The 20,108-nt window shown below is 44.4% G+C and overlaps 1 protein-coding gene across 4 annotated transcripts in view; it reads left to right on the top strand.

The window, feature by feature from the left end:
• FN1 (fibronectin 1) overlaps window positions 1-20,108 on the top strand; it is a 52,519-nt gene that overhangs the window by 11,411 nt on the left and 21,000 nt on the right. For all 4 annotated transcript variants that reach the window (XM_014881987.2, XM_014881989.2, XM_014881990.2 and 1 more), the window contains exons 11-24: window positions 1,783-1,911; window positions 3,421-3,564; window positions 5,338-5,459; window positions 6,635-6,812; window positions 6,933-7,109; window positions 8,647-8,775; window positions 8,889-8,978; window positions 9,518-9,712; window positions 11,029-11,301; window positions 15,021-15,287; window positions 16,825-16,919; window positions 17,238-17,406; window positions 17,686-17,772; window positions 18,531-18,722. In XM_014881987.2, coding sequence (XP_014737473.1) covers window positions 1,783-1,911; window positions 3,421-3,564; window positions 5,338-5,459; window positions 6,635-6,812; window positions 6,933-7,109; window positions 8,647-8,775; window positions 8,889-8,978; window positions 9,518-9,712; window positions 11,029-11,301; window positions 15,021-15,287; window positions 16,825-16,919; window positions 17,238-17,406; window positions 17,686-17,772; window positions 18,531-18,722 — 2,247 coding nt within the window. The remainder of the gene's footprint in view (window positions 1-1,782; window positions 1,912-3,420; window positions 3,565-5,337; window positions 5,460-6,634; window positions 6,813-6,932; window positions 7,110-8,646; window positions 8,776-8,888; window positions 8,979-9,517; window positions 9,713-11,028; window positions 11,302-15,020; window positions 15,288-16,824; window positions 16,920-17,237; window positions 17,407-17,685; window positions 17,773-18,530; window positions 18,723-20,108) is intronic.

A 20,108-nucleotide genomic window follows, 5' to 3' on the forward strand; every position in this document is an offset into this window, starting at 1 on the left:
CGATCTAAGTGGGAGAAATTGATACTCTTTTCTGTCATTGTGGGCTTGAGCTCACACTCAAGAGCTTCAGTTTACTCTTTGGGGTAGGAAGGGGATTAGAAGAGCTGTGATGTTCTTGTCTTGTTTATATGCTGGAAATGTATATTCCAGCCTTTACAGGCTCTCAAGCAGAAGCAAACCTTGATTATCTCTATCATTGTATCCCTCCCTCTTTTTGTCTACATTTAGGAATTGGCACCACTGTGATTTTTACAGACAGCTTAGTATAGGCATCTCCCTGCATGAAGAACAGACACAACTCCAGACTAGTCTCAAGTTTGAAAGCTGTTCTGTTTTATTGTTCTGCAGTGAAGTTTTAAATTCCTCTGTGCTGGATTAGCCTTTTGCTGGCTAATCTATATGAAAAGCTGGCAGGAAAGCATGGAGATTACTCTTATTTATTTACTCATTTGTGTAAGTGATCCAAGTGGAGAAGTACTTAAGCAATACCAAAAAAAGAAGACTTAAAAGCACAGACATTTGATCATCCTACAGCTAGCTCACAGCATTGGCTTCATGTCTGGAAAAGGCAGGGGGGTTGCTGTCAAGAGGCCAAAAAAGGACTCTTTAACACCACTGCTGAAATGGGATATAATTTATAGGGAAAGGCTCACTCAAGGGTTTTGGAAGGGTTTTTTTAATGTGTTCCCTTCAGAACAGTGTGAAAGGCACTGCTCGAAGTTCTGGTCTGTGCAAGTCCTGTTTCCTCGTACACAGCTAATTCTCTGCAGTTCTATTCTGGAATTGAAGTGGCCTTTCTTGATGATGAGAGGGTAGAGGTACTTTGCTTTTTCAAAAGGCAAAGGTTATCTGAGTAGAGCTCTTTAAACACAGCAGCCAGACCTTGGTGCCTGCAGGAGAGTCTGAGTGCTCCTTGGTTTATCCTGATGCTGTGCCCATGGTGTGGGAAAATATCATGGGGAATAAAATCATGGGAATCTTGGACTCATTTCCCCAAGGACAGCTGTTCCAGGATTGACTCCGGACCTGAACTTGGGTCTCTTGGGTCCCACTTAACAAAACAACTTGCTTCTGGGCTTGTTTTTGTGTTTGTTTTGTCTTTCTGCTCCTTGCTGTGATTAGACTGGCTTTAGGAATTCTGGGCCATATCCCAGATGGACATTGAACCTACTAGAGCAATACCATTGTACTCAAGCATGGGGTCTGATTACTGTGTTATTATGAGGGATGAGTAGACTGGTTGGTAGGCACCAGCAGCATCTTGTGTGCATAAAAGATCTGCCTCTGCCTTCAGATTACTGCAGAGGATAGCAGAGATATGCAGCAGAATAACATCATGAGGATGGCTGTCCTCCTTCATTGTATCTTTATAAATTTGGAGCAGCCCTTTTCTCCTTGTGCAGTTGCAGTGATTTGAGGCTGAGGAATTTCAGCTGAGATGTTCCTCAGAGGAGATGGTTGGAGAGTCAGTGTGGTGGCTTAGATTTTTGTTCACACATGGAACCTATCTGGAGGAACAACAAGGCAGTTCTGGATTGTGTCCTACAGACCTCTTTTCCACAAATGTTGCTTACTTGTACAGTGCTAATAGATGAATCTGGGAGCAGGGGTGTGTGTGCAGCACTGTGAGCGTCACAGATTATGGGAGGGTTCCTTTCTGGCTTGGATGGAGCTGGTCATGGTCAGTCTGTGTCTGATCAAGCAGAGGGAATGATGCTCCAGGTAGAAGGGTTCTGTCTTAATGCTTAGACCTATTGCTGATAGCCTCTACTCTCTCCCCAGACCAGTGCATTGTGGATGGCATCACCTATGACGTGAACCAGACCTTCCACAAGCGTCACGATGAGGGGCACATGCTGAACTGCACCTGCTTTGGCCAGGGCCGGGGGAGATGGAAGTGTGATCCTGTTGGTGAGTGGCTGTCCCCACCTGCTGAACACCCTTTGTGGCTCTGTACAAACTGGCTGTGGTATGGAGAAACTGGTGTGTGAGTTTGGGCCCAGTCTTTGTCCCCCTTCTGTCCTGAATTGTACAAAAGCAAAAAGAGAAGCAGTACTGCATTTGCTGGAGGGTAAGTGAAAGGGCATTTGTTAATTTAAGGACATATGCTTGGGTTATTACACCTGCCACAGGAGAGCCGTGACTGTGGCAAGCATGTGTTGTAAAATGTGGCAGGTTGTGGTAGCAGGGCAGTTAGCCCCAGGCTGTGGTGCTTTGGCTGGATTGTGGTACCTGAGCTGTCAGCTTAGCAGGGCTCTCAGCCTGAACACTGATAAAGCATGCAGCTGGGCACTGATGCTAGCATCACTTTTCTTGCCTTTCTCTATCCTAAAATCTTGTGGAGTTTTCTCCCTGAACCAAGGAAGCAGCACCAGCATATATTAACTTAGCTTGGACTGAATTGATTTTTTGACTGCACTTTGTTCTAGCAAAGAGGGAAAGCTCAGGATGAGAACACGTGTTAATAGTACTCTGGAGGTTAGCTAAAACCATCATGGTGCTCTGCAGGAATGAGATTTCATGTCTTCTTCCTCCCCCTCTTCCCTAGCAAACCTTGATTGGAAGATAAGACCTGGCTGTTTGGTTTGCAGTTACTAAGTACAAGAGAACTTCAAACTATTGCCAAGAAAATGTATTAGAAATTACTAGTTGGGAAGCTCTGCTTTATCTACAGTAGTATCTGCATGTGTTTACTCAAGGAGCACAGATTGTAAAGCTCCTGAAAATTACAGGTTTGCAGGAAGGCGTGGGGGGATGATTTCAGCTATCTGTATAGGTGCAATTAAAGTTTTAATTTTGTTGACTCTCTCTAAACAAAGCTCTTATTTATCCAAGCAAACACAATGCTAATTCTCACTGGAAATTTCCGTTGAGCCAGGCATACATGCAGTTGTCAGAGCAGGAAGTGAGTGCTGTACTGTGCTGTATTTACACTAGTTAAGCTGACTTTAGGATCTGATCTGTCCCCCTTTGGTTTATACAATGGTAAATCTGGAAAGATTCTGCTGAAAATAAAAACATTCTGAGGACTATTAAAGTATAAATGAATTCTGCTGAAGGCAGGAGGAGTGTTTGCCTTTGATCTCCTTGAGAGCAGCATGGGAGATAAACTCAGTTGGCCAGGGCAGAACTGAGCTCCAGAGTGGATGAAATTCCTTCTAGAAGGAATACCCCACTGAAATGGATCACAACTGAATTAGCCCCCTAATAACCACCTTCATACATGCAGTGCTATATTAAGAACCTTGATTTGAGATTCAAATTCTGTTGCCACTATATCTTTATGTACCTGTATTTGCAAATAAACACTGGTGTTGCATTTCTTTGTGCAAAAGTCTTTTGGGACTTACTCTTCTGTGTAGATATTTTGCTGTGGTTTCAGTATCAGGCAGTGGTGAACTGTCTCTCTTGTGCCTTCAGACCAGTGCCAGGACTCAGAAACTCGCACCTTCTACCAGATTGGAGACTCCTGGGAGAAGTATGTCCATGGGGTCAGGTACCAGTGCTACTGCTATGGTCGTGGGATTGGAGAATGGCACTGCCAACCTCTGCAGACCTACCCAGGTAAGAAACCCAACAGAGAATGAATTCATCTGCTGAGTGAGACCTGAGGAAAGCCAACTTTCCACCCCTCACCTGTTCAGGTTTCTGTACCTAACGCCTTTTGGCTTCCTTTTAAAACAGAGCAGATTCTCCCTGTCCCTTGGCAGACACAAGCAGGTGTCGGGGGTTATAAAGAGGGCCCCAAGCTGTTGGCAGCTATTCCTGAGGCCAGGCTTAGTTCAGAGAATGATCCTCAGTGCACACAAAAATTTGGGTTTACGTTGCCTCTTGGTATTTAGTGATATTACACGTGTGATCTTCAGCTTATATTGTCTGAAACTCACACATGTAGTTCTTCCTTTTCCACTCATTACAGAAACAAAATCCATCATGGAATGAAATGTTTTTCCTGATCAGTGCCCCAAAGAAATTAAATATTTGAACTCTTGTTTGTCCAGGCAGTTCCAGGAACTCTTTATAGCAATGGGCAGTGCCTGTCTGTTGGTTGTTCAGCTTCAGTTCCCTGAACAGAACATAAGGGGAACGTCTCTACTTTCCTGTTTAAGGTTGCAACTGCCACTGTCTTAGTCTGAATAAGATGAAGTATTAAGGCTTGCTGAGCTTCATTTACTCCTGTTGAACTGCTTAAACAAACATCTCCCTGAGCTATGTGAAATATGCATGCCTCCAGCCTGGAGACCAGGGCTTTGGGCTGCTTTAGACACAAGAGTGACTGAAAATGTCTAAATAAACCAAATCTAATGTTTCTGAATGTAGGTTTGGGGTTAGGTGAGCTTTGAAATTTTCTGCCTGTGGGCACAGGTTTGTTTTTCTAGAAATCCTGTTAAATAGGGAACAGGTATATATGTTACATGGTTGTCCAAATGAATTATTATTAGAAATGTTGGGAACGGGGTGAGGGTGCAGCTATTTAATGGCTAAAGGACTTTCCTGCAGATTCCAGGGATCTATTTGCTGGGATTTTCTGAGAACTAACATCAAGACAGTACTGCTGAGTGTTCAGTGAAATCTCCTCAGTGGGGCTGGGAGGGACTGAAAGGAGAGCCATGGGATCATAAAACCTGTCCTTCTCTATTGGGGAGCTTGTTGGAGGAAATAGGCCTGAGCCTGACCTAGCTGAATGCAATCAGTAGCCTTAAGCATTAGAGTGCTGCAGAACTTGTATTTTCAGTTCATGGGCTTATTTTGTCTCAGGACTTCCACCAACCCTTCTGGTGAGGTTTATGTGCAGAAGAAAAGTCTCATTATCTGTGGGGTTTTCCACAGAGTCATGAAAATTCAATGTTTCAAATGAACTGATTAAGAAATTTAGTACAAGAGTAGATTAGTGTCTTTTTTCAGGGTATATTCAGTGTCAGATCAGAAATTTTCCCTCATCATGCTGCATGATGAGACCTGGATTTGCTAGATGGTTTTTATCAGCTTCCCTGCTGCCATTGCAGAAGATGTTTATGATGAAAACAGTTATTTGCTGAGAAGTTCCCCCATCTCTTTGGACAGCAAAGCTTTGCTTTGCAGACTTTTTCTGTACTAGACCTCTCCCATTTTCTGATTCATTGATAGCTTACAGGAAATGGACCCAAGCAGTGCACAGTAACTCCCTCACAGATTTTATTCTTCTTCACTGATTTTCTAGGTAGCAGTGAAGCATTAAGACAATAAAACTGATTTTCCATGTATAGAAATACTGTGTGAACTGTGCAGCTTTCTTGCTATTTGATGACTCCACAAGATCCCCAGTATGTTAAAACTGGCAGTTCTTTTCCTTTCCAGGGTCAACTGGGCCTGTTCAGGTGATCATCACAGAGAGTACAAATCAGCCCAACTCCCATCCCATCCAGTGGAATGCTCCTGAACGATCTCACATCACCCAGTACATCTTGCGCTGGAGACCCGTGAGTGCCACATTTGTCATCATTTCTTCATCAAGAGTACTTTATTTGGCTTCTTCTGGTGTCTGAAAGAAGTGGCTGACACAATTTCAGCAAACTTAAGTTGCTTATTCAGTGTTTTTGTCCTGTTGAGGTCAAGAGCTGCTCTTGAGCATCAAGGAGACCTAGTGCTGTATAAACACTTAATGTTTTCTTGCCCAAACTTCACTGGTTGCTGAGTTCATGAAGTGTTTTATTAAACAAAGCACTACTACAGCAAGCAGACAAGTTTATATCCTTCCTTACCTTAGGAATGTAAATCCTTGTAGAAGCTTCATCCAAAGAAATGCTGTTTTAGTAACATGTGCATATCCAGAGACTACTGGGATGCATTTTACTGTTATTAATGAGGAGGTAAAAACGAGTAGGATATGAAGTCATAAACAACTTAGTATAGGATTAAATAAACAGTCACTCCCATCTTCAAAGTATAAACCAAAACTGGTTAACCACTGCATGTTGGCTGATTCCTCTGTGAGAAATGTTTTGGTTTAACCAACGCAGATGAGCAGTGTTCCAGCTCCCCTGAGTACAGCTTCACAAAAGACCACTTAATGATTAGTACCTCAATGCTGCCTGTTATTAAGAGAACAATAAAGGCCCTGATCCAAAGCCATTCAAGGCACTCAAATATTTTTACTGACTTCAGTGTATTTTGGATGAAGGCCTGAATGAGATGGACTTTAAAGCACTGGAGTACAAACCTCAGAGGATGGAGCATTATTTTAAAGCTTCCCATAGAGTTCAAACACAGGGTAGAAGGGAAGAACTTCTCTGTATATTGTTTTCAGATGATGGCTTAGACTGTTACTATGAACAGCCTTCAAATGTGTATTTTCCAGCCACTACTGCCTGCCTTACTGTGCTTTTGATGAAGGAATGGGTTGAATTTATAACAAATAATGTTCCTTTTAATGGGTGAAGTTTGTAGCTAGGTTGTAAAACCTAATAACTCAAGGCCATTGGTCCTGCTTCTTGGCATACTCTTTTCATCTCCTTTGACTTGATTCTGTCTGTGCATTAAAGCCATTCAAGCCATGCCTGTGTTTGAATATTACAGTGAGTAGTAACCACACAGCAGGTTCCCCTGCTTGCAGCCTAGGGAGTCTCTCACTATCTGAGTGTCCTTTTTCTTGCAGAAAAACTCAGGGAGGCAGTGGAAGGAAGCCACCATCCCTGGGCACAGGAACTCCTACACCATCTCCGGCCTGAAGCCTGGTGTGATCTATGAGGGACAGCTCATCAGTGTCCAGCAGTATGGCCACAAAGAAGTCACCCGCTTCGATTTTACCACAACCAGCACCACAGCAGTGACAAGTGAGTTGAGCAGGGGCACATCCAGGAAAACCTCATCTCCTTCACCCACGTCCTTGCTTTGTGCATCTCAGTTAACACAAAAGCAGTGACGCTAAATGCAGCCTTTCCTCTTTCTTGTAGGCAACACTGTTTCAGGAGAGACAACTCTTCTTCCTCCCGTGGTTGCTACTTCAGAATCTGTCACTGAAATCACATCCAACAGCTTTGTTGTCTCTTGGGTTTCTGCTTCTGACACCGTGTCTGGATTCCGTGTTGAGTACGAGCTGAGCGAGGAGGGTGATGAACCACAGTATCTTGGTGAGACAACACTGCAGTGTGCCAGACAAAAGCATTGCTCACAGTCAGTAGAGCTGGTGTAAACACTGAGCATCTCCCTTTCAGTAGGATTCAGTTAGGATATGACAGTGGCAGGACCAGCTTGGATTAAAAACTCAATTAGTTCATTGTCTTTTTTCTCCATTAAAAGCTATAAGAGAACAAGGCAAGTAAGTAGTAATATCCCCTCAGAATACTGTCCCAGAATTCTGCAGAGGAAAACTGCCTGAGCCAGAAGTCGTGGATGAGTAATAACTATGGGTAGATACAATTATTCTTTTCATCTCCATGAATTTTTTCAATTTTTTTTCCTTTTACAATCATGTAAAGTTACTGGCTTCCACAGCATCCTGAAGTGAGCAGCAGTGCAGATGAGAAGAAAAGCAAATGTGTTTTTTTGAACCTGCCTCCTGGCTAATTTCCTGTGGCATACCTTTGTCCTTCTATCAGAATGGACAGAGAGAAGTCTTTCCCAAATGCCTTCTCTTGACTGCTTGTTATCTCATGGATATCTCATGTTCCAGTCTGCTCTGTCAGTTGTTTTGTTTGGATCAGATCTTCCTCATCTTTGATAATATGACAATGTAACTGAGCTGGGAAGCTGGTTAAAGGCACTGGACTAAGACACAGGAATTGAAACTGTTTTTCCAACATTTACTATAGAGCCCATGGCACCACCACATGTAATTTCATTTTAACTTCGTTTTCCTGATTTCTTTTCTTAACAGTGGTAATATCTCACCTCAAATATTTGAGGTTATAATAGTTACTGGGACATGAGTGTGGTAGAAGAACATGACAAAAAGAGCAGCAATCTCCGGACTTACTAATTCTCCCTAGACTGTTGCTCCCCTGACCTCACAGGCTTGGCCACTGAGCAGAAGTGGCTCTTGTGGGGACTGACAGCACTGTCACCCACCTTCCTTTCTGCCCAGGCAGCTGAGCTGTGCTGTGAAGCAGCTCCTGAGCTCATCTGTCCACAGACAGAGGTTTACATGCAGATTGAAAGGCAATTCCCAGTTTCCCCTAAGATGCTTGACTTCAGTCTGGCCAGCAAGGAGCTGCTTCTTGGGGAATTTTCTGCATCTGGCACGTAGGTGGACATCTGGGGGAAGGGAGAGAAGTTCACCAGCCCTTATAATGTCATTCTTCTTCACTCATGAATCAGTGTTTCCACATAGTCTACTCATGTGAAAGTTTTTCCATATATTTCTGTACTGAAAGTTCAACAGTCAGGTTATGAAGTGAGTATTCAGCTGAGATGGCTACAGTGTGCAGGGGGCTGCTGCCAAAACTGCCCTGCAATATCAAACACATCAAGCCTTGCTGCCCTTGGTTGCTGGTCCCAGCTCTCCACACAGCTCTTCTGAGGTGAACCAAAGACAGTGCAGAGAAACTGTTTATTGCAGGAAGACTGTGCTTCAGCCCAGATTAGAACAGACTTCTCAATTATTTAATTTGGAGAAAAAGCAAGAAGATGGAATTGCTAAAACAAATTCTTCTCTCCTGCCTTCCTCAGATCTTCCAAGCACAGCCACTTCTGTCAACATCCCTGACTTGCTTCCTGGTCGCAAGTATATTGTTAATGTCTATCAGATCTCTGAAGAAGGAGAGCAGAACCTGATCCTGTCTACTTCACAGACCACAGGTATGTGGGGGTGGCTGTTGCTGTACTTTCAAAGCTATTGTTTGTTTGCTCAAGCATTTTTTGTTACCACTTATCCCTCACACTTGCTGTCCTCTGTTTATTCTCTTAAACAGCTCCTGATGCCCCACCCGACCACACAGTGGAAAGTGTGGATGACACATCCATTGTCATCAGCTGGAGCAGACCACAGGCTCCAATCACAGGTTTGTCCGACTGGAGTGCACTTACTCTGCATTATTGGTAGAACCTGAAATGTAGGTGAAAAAGAAAATGAAATATAAGTCTGGGACAAAGGTAGTGCAAAATTCTGTCTGGTTGGAGAGAGCAGCTGGAAAGCACGTGGGCAGTTTAGCATTTCCTTGGCTGCAGTGACTGAACCAAGCAATGTAGAAGGCTGGGTGCAAAACAATTCCTTCTGGATTTGTAGTAAATAAAAACAAGCCCCAAGCCCTTATATTTATATCTGTCATCCAGGCCATCCCATAGTGAGCATGAGAACAGTACAGGCCTAAATCCACATGTCAGACCTCAGAGATATCCTAAGCCAGGTCAGATTGTGCTTTGGAAGGCAGTGTGAGTGTGTGGTCTGCCGATGGGATGCGAGCACAGGCAGGCCACAGGTCCTTCTGAAGTTCAGGACTATTTTTATCAAAGCTCAGTAGAGAGATGAGTTCTGCCCTCATTTCTAGCATTCTTTGTGCTTACTGTTTGTGCTGATGATGACATATTTCTCTTGCTTCAGGCTACAGGATTGTCTATGTACCCTCTGTGGAAGGCAGCAGCACAGAGCTCAACCTGCCTGACACTGCCACCTCTGTGACACTCAGTGACCTGATGCCAGGGGTTCAGTACAACATCAGCATCTATGCTGTGGAAGAAAACCAGGAAAGCACTCCTGTCTTCATCCAGCAGGAAACCACTGGGGTCCCACGCACAGGTAATGCTCATCTTCTGGGTTTCAGTCACAGAGATGTCTGCTGCTAGCTCAGTGAGTGCTTCAGTGAACTCAGTTATGGTTTTGTGGGTTTGAATTTTGTGTTTCACTGGTATTGAAGTTCTGTAGTAAAATCATACTCAGTCAAGGCAGCACTCTGCATTAAGAGGGTTGTAATTCCTAGGGGTTGGACTGCAGGCAGGTCTTGCACTGTCTGCAGAAGAGAGATCCATTTCCCAAGTTACCTTAGGGATATTCTGCTCCGAAATCCTCTGAAGAGCCTGGTGCATCATCTTGCCCCAGCACTTGGCTCGCAGATGTTCAGGGTTATGTCCTCAGACACTACAACACATGTTCAAATTGTTCACCTGACTTTTTCCTCTCCCTTCTAGTCCTGCCCATTATTTTCCTTTGCAGGCAGTGGGGATGAGAGATTGCTCAGCATTGACTGATGTGCCAAAACGGCACCATAGGATCTAAACTTGAGGCACTCAGTATTTAAAAAACTTCTGGTTTCAGGGTTCTTTAAGTATCTAGTTGGACTGAATAACCAAACCAAAAGAAGGGATAGTGAAAGAATTGGGATTTGATGTGGCAAGCAGTGGAATGCCATGGTCCTGCAAGTTGCAAGCACGTGTTTGCAAATGGGAATTTGCCAGGAATGAATTCAGCTCCATGATTTTATGGTTTGGCATCTGCGTCTTCCAAAAATGTGCACTGGTTAACCTTAGGACAGTATCAGTCCTAGTCTCAAGAAACTTAATTTAAACACAGGAATTCAAGGGTGCAGTACTGTGGCCCAGCACTGAGGGAACTGCATTTTGCATTTGACATAGTAAGGCCAGATCAGCCCCTGTACTTGTTTAATTATAAAAGGTGGATTTCAAGTTAATCATAGACATTCAGAACATGCTGTGGGTTTTGAAAACCCTCTCTTTTAATTTTAGAAGGAGGTTACTGTTTCCAACCCCTGGAATACATTTTTTCCCCTCAGGCTTTGGTTCTGAATACACTTAAAGTTCTGTAGCATATTACATCTGGTCTTTCAGTTCTCTTTCTGTCACAGCAAGATGCCTTCTGAAGACATAGTATCCTTTAAAGTAGATAGTGCTGTTTGGAATTGTAGTCTGGTTGAATATTGTCTGGGAATGTGTGTAGGCATGTTTACAGTGAGGTTACCCTGACTTTTCAGTTTGGTAAATATTCTTGGGCTAGCCATTGTTCAGGCAAAATTCACTTTATTTTTTTCTTCCGTGGAAGCCTATAACTTTTCTCGCTGAGGACTCCCTGTGACAGCTGTTGTACCCCTGTGCTTTCAGATGAAGTGCCTTCCCCCAGAGATCTGCAGTTTGTGGAGGTTTCTGACATCAAGATCACCATCATGTGGACCCCACCCCAGAGCCAAGTGTCCGGCTACCGGGTGGAGGTGATCCCTGTCAACCGCCCCGGCCAGCACGGCCAGAGACTGCCCATCACCAGGAGCTCTTTTGCTGAAGTCGTTGACCTGATCCCAGGAACAACTTACCTCTTCAAGATCTTTGCTGTAAACCAGGGCAGGGAGAGCAAACCTTTGACTGGAGAGCAAACCACCAGTAAGTGTCTTTCCTCCGTGCTTTTTTCAGCCTTTTTAAGTGCATATTTCTCTGTTGCTTGGAGAAATGTATAAACAGAGCACTTGAAGTGCAACAGTTCTAGCCCAGGAGGTATCCCATCAGTAGGATGACAGGGCTGGGAATTCATTCATTCTAACAATGATCTCTTCAGCAGATTTATCCTCCTCCAGGGCTTTCCAATGGGAGTTTAAGTCTCATGGTGCTTTAAAACAATTTTGTGTGGCTGGAATTCAACTTTTTTATTACTGACTGAGAATTGATGGACCCTGCAGTTGTTTTACAGCACAGATCACAGCCTGTAATTTTTATAATTTTTTTTTTATTTTTTTGCTGGTACCTTAGGGCAGATTTCAGTATGACTTATAAGCCTTGCAGAGATTCCTCTGAAAATTCCTATCTCCCTTCTGACAGCTCCATACCTATCTGGCTCCCCTGGCAGCAGGAGCAGTTGTGCCTGCACATGCAAGGAAGGATCATGCAGGATCCCTCAGAACCTGATTGCTAATGATCTAGTGGCAGTGCAGCACCTCACCAGTGTGAAGGAAAATGCACTTTGTCAGGCATTACTTTTTGCTTTGCAGCAGTGCAGAGAAGAGAAAGGAGGAGTGGCTGGGCATGATGTAGGTTTTCAGATGGAAGAGTAGGAGTTTTATCTGGGTTTGGGTGGTTATCTCCAGTTTTGATGCAAGAGGAGCAGATCAGACAGAACATGGGGCACAGTTTGTTTGCTCAGGTCCTGTTTATTGGGCAATAGAAGGGTGAGTGGGTGTTTGTGGTGTTCTATGGCTGGGTCACTTCATTCAAAGGAACAAAATTCAGCTATGTCCATCTGCTGCTCTTCTGAGGCTTTTCAGCAAATAACAGCAACTTCTGAGAAGCCAGCCTGGCTCTTAGTAATATGAGAGGGAGGGCAAGGAAATGGGATAATCTGTGCATATAGCCATGCTGTTTGAGAAATATCCTTACTTCCATCTATAAAGTCATGAGCAATGAATGGTGCCTGTCCCTTGACTGTGCAGGGAGAATGGGATCCTTATGTCCTTTGCCATAGGTGTGTAATTTGAGCACAGCATAGATGGTGGGAGCACCCTCCCTCCTCTTTCAAGCGAAGCTTTGAAAAGTGAGGATGCGACTTAGGAATCTGAACTCTCTTGGAAGCTTTTAGAACAAGAAGGGCTCAGTTCCCAGCTAGATTTGTAATTTTTTGTGGTTGTTTTGAGGAGCCTGAGCTAGGTGTAGGGTTCCTCTGAAACTTCACACAGAGGTGTACATTGGAGTATAGACATGTAATTCAGACTGCACAGTCTCAGTCACAAATGTCTGGAATCGTTTTCCATAGGCTGTGATCATCTACTTAACTGCTTTGCCTAAACCACATTGCAGAAACTATTCACATAAATTGCATCCTGTAATCGAAAGTCCTGGGAAACAGAAATCATTCAGGGTTCCCAAGGAAAACCCTGCAGCAAAAGTCTCTTCCCACGGTGTAAATGTGATTCTCTTTTTGGCCTTCCGTTAAAAAGCAGTCTACAAATAAACTCCGAGTGTGTGTGTGTGTGGCTTTTTAATCTTCCTCTCTGTCCTCTATTATGGGGAGAGGAAGTGATAAAAGCCTGATAGAGCTGGCAAATTAAACTGGGCAGAAAGGAACTGACTTTAGGCTACACATTTTAGGAAGATGCAGTCTTTTTCAGATGAGACTTAGCCGAGATCTAAGTACCAGCAAGGGATAAAGTTGACTTTCAGCCTGTGGGTTGGAGATGGGCTTAATCAGGGTCGCACTCATCCTTTTTCTTTTCAAGTTCTCCCCAGTTTTTTCCAGTGGTGGAAGAAGGAAGACCTCACTTCCTTTTTCCTCCCTCCTCAACAATGGAGAAAACAAAAAGGACAAAAGCCTTTTCCCGCTGAATCACTGGGAAAGGGATTAAAACATTAATTTTTTTTTACCAAAATATTACTTCTCTGGAAGGAGAAAAAAGCATTTGCCAGCAAAAAAAGAGCATAGATGAAACTTCACTGCTCTTAATTTCAACATATGGTTAGAACCTAGAAAAGGTGGGGAGCCTTGTGACCACTGAGCTCCTTGCTGCAGCCAGTGCTACCCTGCCTGCTGTGGGGGCAAATTCCCCTCTAGAGCCTCACCTTGCCTCAGCCAAAGGCAGTGGCATCTCCACCAGTCACTGTGGCTCCAGTGAAGGAGCTGTGCTGCCTCAGCCTCTTGTTTATGTAGTTATCTGGGTTATCAGCTTCAGCAGCTTCCCAGGGGTACTGATAAAAAGGGGAGCATGCCTGGTAAGAGCTGTTCCCTGAGTCCCAGGGGAGAGATGAGCATGCTTGGAATTGTTGCATGGTCGGTTCCATGGTGTGAATGTTTTTCAGTAGATCTAGGAACTGGTTTTCTGCAGAAAGTTGCTGACTATTACTTATTTTGACATTCACATGACAAAGTGACGGTAGTTTATTTTGGGAAGGGATTTTGAGAAGACTGGGCAAGGATTTAAAAGAATAAATCTTTTACATGGAAAAGGGCTAAAATTAGGTTTCCATGCTTACACTGACAAGTCTAAACTGAGCTGGTTTTTAAAAAATGCTCAGTGCTCATGAGAAACTGTTGAAATTCCTGAGTGTGTTGGGGTCATCTGTCTTGTTTCAACCTTTAGGCTGCCTTCCCCATGGGATGTAGAGATGGCAGTGACCCAAATCAGTGCAGCCCAGAGCTCTCAGGTCTGCCTGTCTCAGTGTATTAATGAATGGCACTGAGGCATGGATGTAGAAGTAAAATAACTTTCCAGCTCTCTCATGGTCTGTCTAGGTTTGAAAGACAGGTGTCTGCTAAGAAAGGCAGGAACCTCTTTTTGAAATGGAAAATGTAAATCTCCTCCTTCCAAATTATTATAATTTTGAAATGAAGGGGCTCTCAGGCAAAGATAGGGGGATAGGAATAACAGCTCTTTACTAGGAAAAATTAAAATAGAAATACAGTATTACAAAAAAAACAAGCACAAAACATTGACAGAGTCAGGATACAACCTGACACCCCATCAGTCAGGGTGTTGGTGCAGTCCCATTAAATGGTGGCTGCATCCTCCTTCAGTGACAGCCGTGGTTCTGTTGGAGCAATGATCCTGTAGAAGGTGCAGTTTTCCTCTAAAGGTTCAGTGATGATGTGGAAAGGTCTGGTTTTCCTCTGGAATCCAGGGGGAAAAGTCTACCTTGGTGTTCCAGATCTCAGATTTTATCTAGGTAGGCTTGGCTTGGTTCCTCCCCATGGGTGGAGCATCTCTTGATGGGATGACGGAATTTTATCAGTCATGCAGTGGGACTCAATGGATGATGGAATTTTGTCAGTCAGGCACTGGGACCCAATGGCCATTAACAGGAGATATCTCCCTGGAGGAAGGATGGGTTGTTGAAAAGATAAAGAACACTGCCCCAGCTGGTTTTAACAGATGGCTCATTAGCAGACAATATCTCCCACAGAGATAAGGATCACTGCTCCATCTGGTTTCAACAGATGGTGATAGAATACAAGCTTTTGGTTACATCTTGTATTGCAACCTAAGACATAGTCCCACCTCCTCTCTTCTCTACTGTTGCCCCCACACAATCCATCAGAAATTCAGGTCCATGTTTTGGGAGTGGAGGTGAAGTGGAGGTTCAGCTGGGAAGCTGATTGATGTTCTGCTTTGCCTCCCCAGAGCTCGATGCCCCCACCAACATGCGGTTCCTCAACACCACGGAGCACTCGGTGCTGGTGCTGTGGACACGGCCCCGTGCTGCCATCACGGGCTACAAGCTGACAGCAGGGCCCACCAGGGGAGGGCAGCCCCGCACCTACAACGTGGGACCTTCTGCCACCAAGTACCTGCTGAGGAACCTGCAGCCTGGCACGGAGTACACCGTGTACCTGGTGGCCGTTAAAGGCGACCAGCAGAGCAGCAGAGAGACCGGCGTCTTCACCACCTGTGAGTGAGACACACGCAGCACATACTCCTCTTCCTTTATACCCTGGCCCTTCTTCAGAACTTGTGCTGAAAGTGCCTATTGGGAGTTGATTTATGGAGCAGCCTTTTGAAGTAGCGTTCCAAGAGCTTGGGAAATGCTCCTTGTTGTTCTTTCTGAACCTCGTTGGCAGGAAAAAGAGTTATTTGCATCAAAAAGCTGTTAGTAAAATACATCTCAGCTTTCCTAGTGATGAAAAAAACGAGGGAAAATTTCCTACTGGTATCTCACTTTTTGCTTAACTGGATGTCAGAGAAATTTAATTTTATTTGATCTTCCTAAATGTTTGGTTTTGGCCTGACAAATCAAGGAAAGCATACAACTCCCTTAAAATGGGCAAGGAATAATTAGTCTGGTACTTACATAAAGCTGAAAACAGTCATTTCTCAAGCCCAGATATACCATTCAAGGCAGCTCAACTGCAGTTACCCAAACTGCCACAAACATTGTATTCTATCTTTTTATTTTATTTTTTTTGCATTTCAGTCAACTGTATTTGTGATGCTGGCTTGGAAGAAATGCTAAGCAAATTTTGGAAGCAAAGGGAGTTCTGTAACAACCCTCATATGCTTCTAAAAAGAACAAATAGATTCAGTGTTTAAATAATGATGATGCTGTCAATATAAAGTAGCAAAACTCAAGCCACCCAAGCCCAGAACCACATCCTCTTTTCAAAAGAGAATGTGGTTTCTTTTAGAACAATGTGAAACTAAAATAAGGGCTCAAACTTTTAATCAGAGTAACATTGTTGACATTGGCAAGGTGCTTTTTGCTGACAGTCCTGTCTATAAATACTCCTCGATTAGAATATAATTTGATATCTTGGATTTAATATTGCCTTCAAATTCCGGCTTGTCTGAATGAAACCAGTTTGAGACTATAGATTTGATTAACCAAGCCTCTTCATTAATAACATTACTAACAAGGCCATTGCAGATTAAACTCAGTGTTACTTAGGCTGATTCTGGCATGCACAAGGGCTTTGGCTTCTGTGTGATGCTTCTGACAGATATCAGTGAGACCACAGATGCCTCAGACTGACATTGGCTCCTTTCTGCTGACTTCACAAGATGTTGGTGAGGGATAAGATGGGCCTTGCTGGGACAGCTGGGTGACAGACAGGGGTGTGGTGTTCTGCTGATTGGAAGGCATATGGGGGGTGAATCAAAAAAACAGCTGAGTTTGAGGAAATCATGCCAAAAATCAGGATTCCCCAAGTGGGCCTGGATGCATAGAGGATCATGCATCCACTTGAGTACTTTTGTTTTTGTCAGGAAGAAAAGCTCTGGCTATGATTAGACCACTTGCATACTGTGTCTGTCAAGCCCAGCAGCAGACAAAAATCATCTGTCAGATCTTTCCCAAACCACTGGATTTTCAGAAGTGATCTAGTTCAGCACTCATTTCACGCCTCTGGCTATTTGTGCTGCTGTAGGTCAGGTTTTCAAACTGGAACCATCACAGCGGGTAGGCTTCATCTCTGGTCAATTCACTCCACAGATCAGCCTGCTGGCTCTGTTCCTCCTTTTAACACAGAAGTGACTGAGACCTCTATTGTCATCACCTGGATACCTGCCCCAAGGATTGGTTTCAAGGTAGGAGGAACTAATCCCATGTTGGTTTTTCCTCTTGCTTCACTGTGGGGGGGAGGGCAGATTAAAGCTGTTTCTATGGACTGTGGTGAAGATGGCAGCACAAAGGGGAGAGGTGCAAAGGGCTTGTTGCTTACAGGGAGCAGGTTTAGGTGACAGAGGTAAATGCAGTCATGGGGCTTCAGGTGAAGAGGGACATCTGGACCACAAGTTACAGGACTAAGAGTTGGAGTTCAGCACAAGGGCCTGTAGTGATGCTGTTGGGTGATCAGTCAGGGTGCTGAGAGGCTGTGACTGAAAGCAAACCTGACTCCCCTGCAGCTGGGAGTGCGCCCAAGCCAGGGTGGAGAGGCTCCTCGGGAGGTGATCTCGGACTCCGGCAGCATCGTGATCTCCGGGCTCACCCCTGGTGTGGAGTACACCTACAGCCTCACAGTGCTCATGGATGGCCAGGAGAGAGACACCCCCATCATCAGGAGAGTCACTACACGTATGGCACTTGCTTTTCCACCGTCATTCCTTCCCCCACTCCCCACTGCCTTCTGGGAGGCGGCTCTGCTCGTTCCTCCCTGTCGCAGTCTGGGTTTTCTTTTTGATGCATAGGTGCATTAGTAGCACTGCCTCATGCAGTGCAGGGCCACAACTTTGGGGAGTGTTTTGGCTAATGGCAAACGCTGGGGATATTGTGGGGGGAGGGATGCTGGGGCAGCCAGCATGATTCTCAGTGCCATCATGATTCTCGGTGATCCGTTTGTCTGAACACTTGCAGCACTGGCTCCACCAACCAGCCTGCGCCTGAAGTCCAATCCTGATACTGGCATCCTGATAGTCTCTTGGGAGAGGAGCACATCTCCAGGTAACCATGTGAACTCACTCTGTGCTCAAACCTCTTCGAGCAGAATCCTAACACTTCTCTGGTGCCTTGCAGTTTGGTGGGAAATTTGTTGTTGATTATTTTAAAGAAAAATATATGTGTTTCTAGATATATTTAAGGATATAATTCACAATTAACGACAACTTGCTGTAGGACTCTTAATGACTTACATTCTGTGTAAAATGCTATTTTGGAGCATGAATGTGTTAGAATATTTCAGCTGTTTTAAGGATTTGAAGGGTTTCTTCAAGTATCTCTAGTGGTTGAAAAATAGTCCGAGGGAAGAAAAGCAGAACGGACTACAAGGATTTCTGGAAGTGACAAATGAGTTTTTGCTCATGGAGCTCATAAGCATGGAAGCTCTGACAATATTCAGTATGATCTCTTCTCCCACAATAGCTGATGGGAGCTGCACAATCGACTAAAAGGTGGATTGAAAGTTTTTGAAAACCTCTGTTGGTAGCTGAATCTTTTCCTGGTGGAGTCCCGAGAGAAGTTCCTCTCAAAACTCCTGAGATTTTCAGTTTGAGGTCTCAAAGGGAACAGAAATGCCATGAGGGTGGCATGACTAGCTCCTAGGAAACTCATTTCAAGGTGCTTGACAAAGAAACCCCTTTCCTGCTGGGCTCAGGGTGGAAAAATCCATAGTAAAATGTCATGTGTTTGCTTCAGCTGTTGCATGGAGGACTGATGTAAGTGGATGCAGCAGGAAACTCCTGACTCTGTCCTCTGTATTTCAGGCATCAGTGGGTACCGTGTGACCACTGCTCCCACCGATGGGCAGCAGGGCTCTACCCTGGAGGAGGTGGTGGGTGCAGATCAGACCACCTGCACCTTTGAGAACCTCAGCCCTGGCGTGGAGTACAATGTCAGCGTCTACACTGTCAAGGACGACCAGGAGAGCGTCCCCATCTCAGAAACCATCACACCAGGTAACGAAAGGATGAGCAGCAATTTCAGCTGCCCAAGCTCAAATGGGTGAGCCCAAGAGCTCTGCATTGCAGAACTTGTATTAGTTTAATGGTAGAGGGCTTAGCAGTCACATTTAGTCTCATGAAGTGGAATAGCCACGTTCCAACATGAGACAGAATTTGTGACATCCGTGTACTTCTCTGCATGGGCAGTTTTGTGTCACAGGCTGGTGGTCTGCACGTGGATCTGCTGTTTCAGTACACTGAGCTGGGCAGCAGCAGGGATTTGACTTAGGTCTGAAGTGCCCAGCATCTGGAGCACAGCTGGTGGGAGCAGGAAGTAGGTGAACAGAAGTGGGAAATGAGCACAGGAGAAATTCTGGCAGCAGTACTGGCAGATCAGTTGAGTGCAACGGAGAGGAAAGCCAAGATGGAAAGATCCACCACTGTAGCATTTGAGACACAGAGTGGTGTGTGTCACCTCACATGACATCTGTGGGGACTGCAGAAACTGCCTTTATAGCCACATTCCCCCAAGTGGTTGCATTTAATTTTCCTATGTGAGGGCTTCGTTTGTTTTTGTTTCTGCTCTGAGATGATGCCAGCTACTATGTTTGCTTGCTCTTGTAACACTGCTTTAAAATTTCTGTGCTTCACTGAAGTGCTGTGTGCTCCCTGGGATGAACTAATACTGTGGTGCTGCATAGTTATGCAGTAATAGCTTTAGCCCTTCACCATCTTCTGGTGGGGGAAAGCTAAGAATGTATGTGTCTGGCTTTTACAGCTCTTTAAAGGTGATATGGTACATGCATTCCATGTGGAAAACAATTATTTGACAGAAAACTGGCATTTTTATTCACCTATTCTGTAAAATAAATGTTTTCCAAGAGGGGCATCAAAATAGAACATAACCATGATTATTAAAGCAATATTTCTGTCCCATAATTACTTTTCAAACTAACTTGTAATGAACAGAATGGATACAGAGTCCTGCATCTTTGACTCACTGATGTCTGATCCTGAGTGAGGAAGAGCATCCGTTAGCTCCCACTGATTTCAGGATCACCCTGAAAAAGTTACACAGCCAAATCTTGTGGCTTAAATCAATGCCAGTTTATTGACTTGAGCAACTGAAGGTTTGGTCATTGTCAATTAAAGATGCATCTAAAATTCCCCATTCCCTGCCCAGTTTTGCTGGTCCTAACATGCAGGAAATGAGCACCTTTGCTAATGGAATAATATCAATAGGGGAAAAAAGTCACAGCTGTGCTTATTTTCCCTACAGAAATTCAGACAGCATCTAAAATGTCATTAAAGAGCATTCTTATTCAGTGGCTAAAACTTGAGATTTGGAAGAGTTTTAGCCATGTATGCCAGGCTCTTGGCCACATCATGTGCTGGGCAGAA

This window comes from Sturnus vulgaris, chromosome 7, assembly GCF_052056855.1.
Source record: "Sturnus vulgaris isolate bStuVul1 chromosome 7, bStuVul1.hap1, whole genome shotgun sequence".
Classification (NCBI taxonomy): Eukaryota; Metazoa; Chordata; class Aves; order Passeriformes; family Sturnidae; genus Sturnus; species Sturnus vulgaris.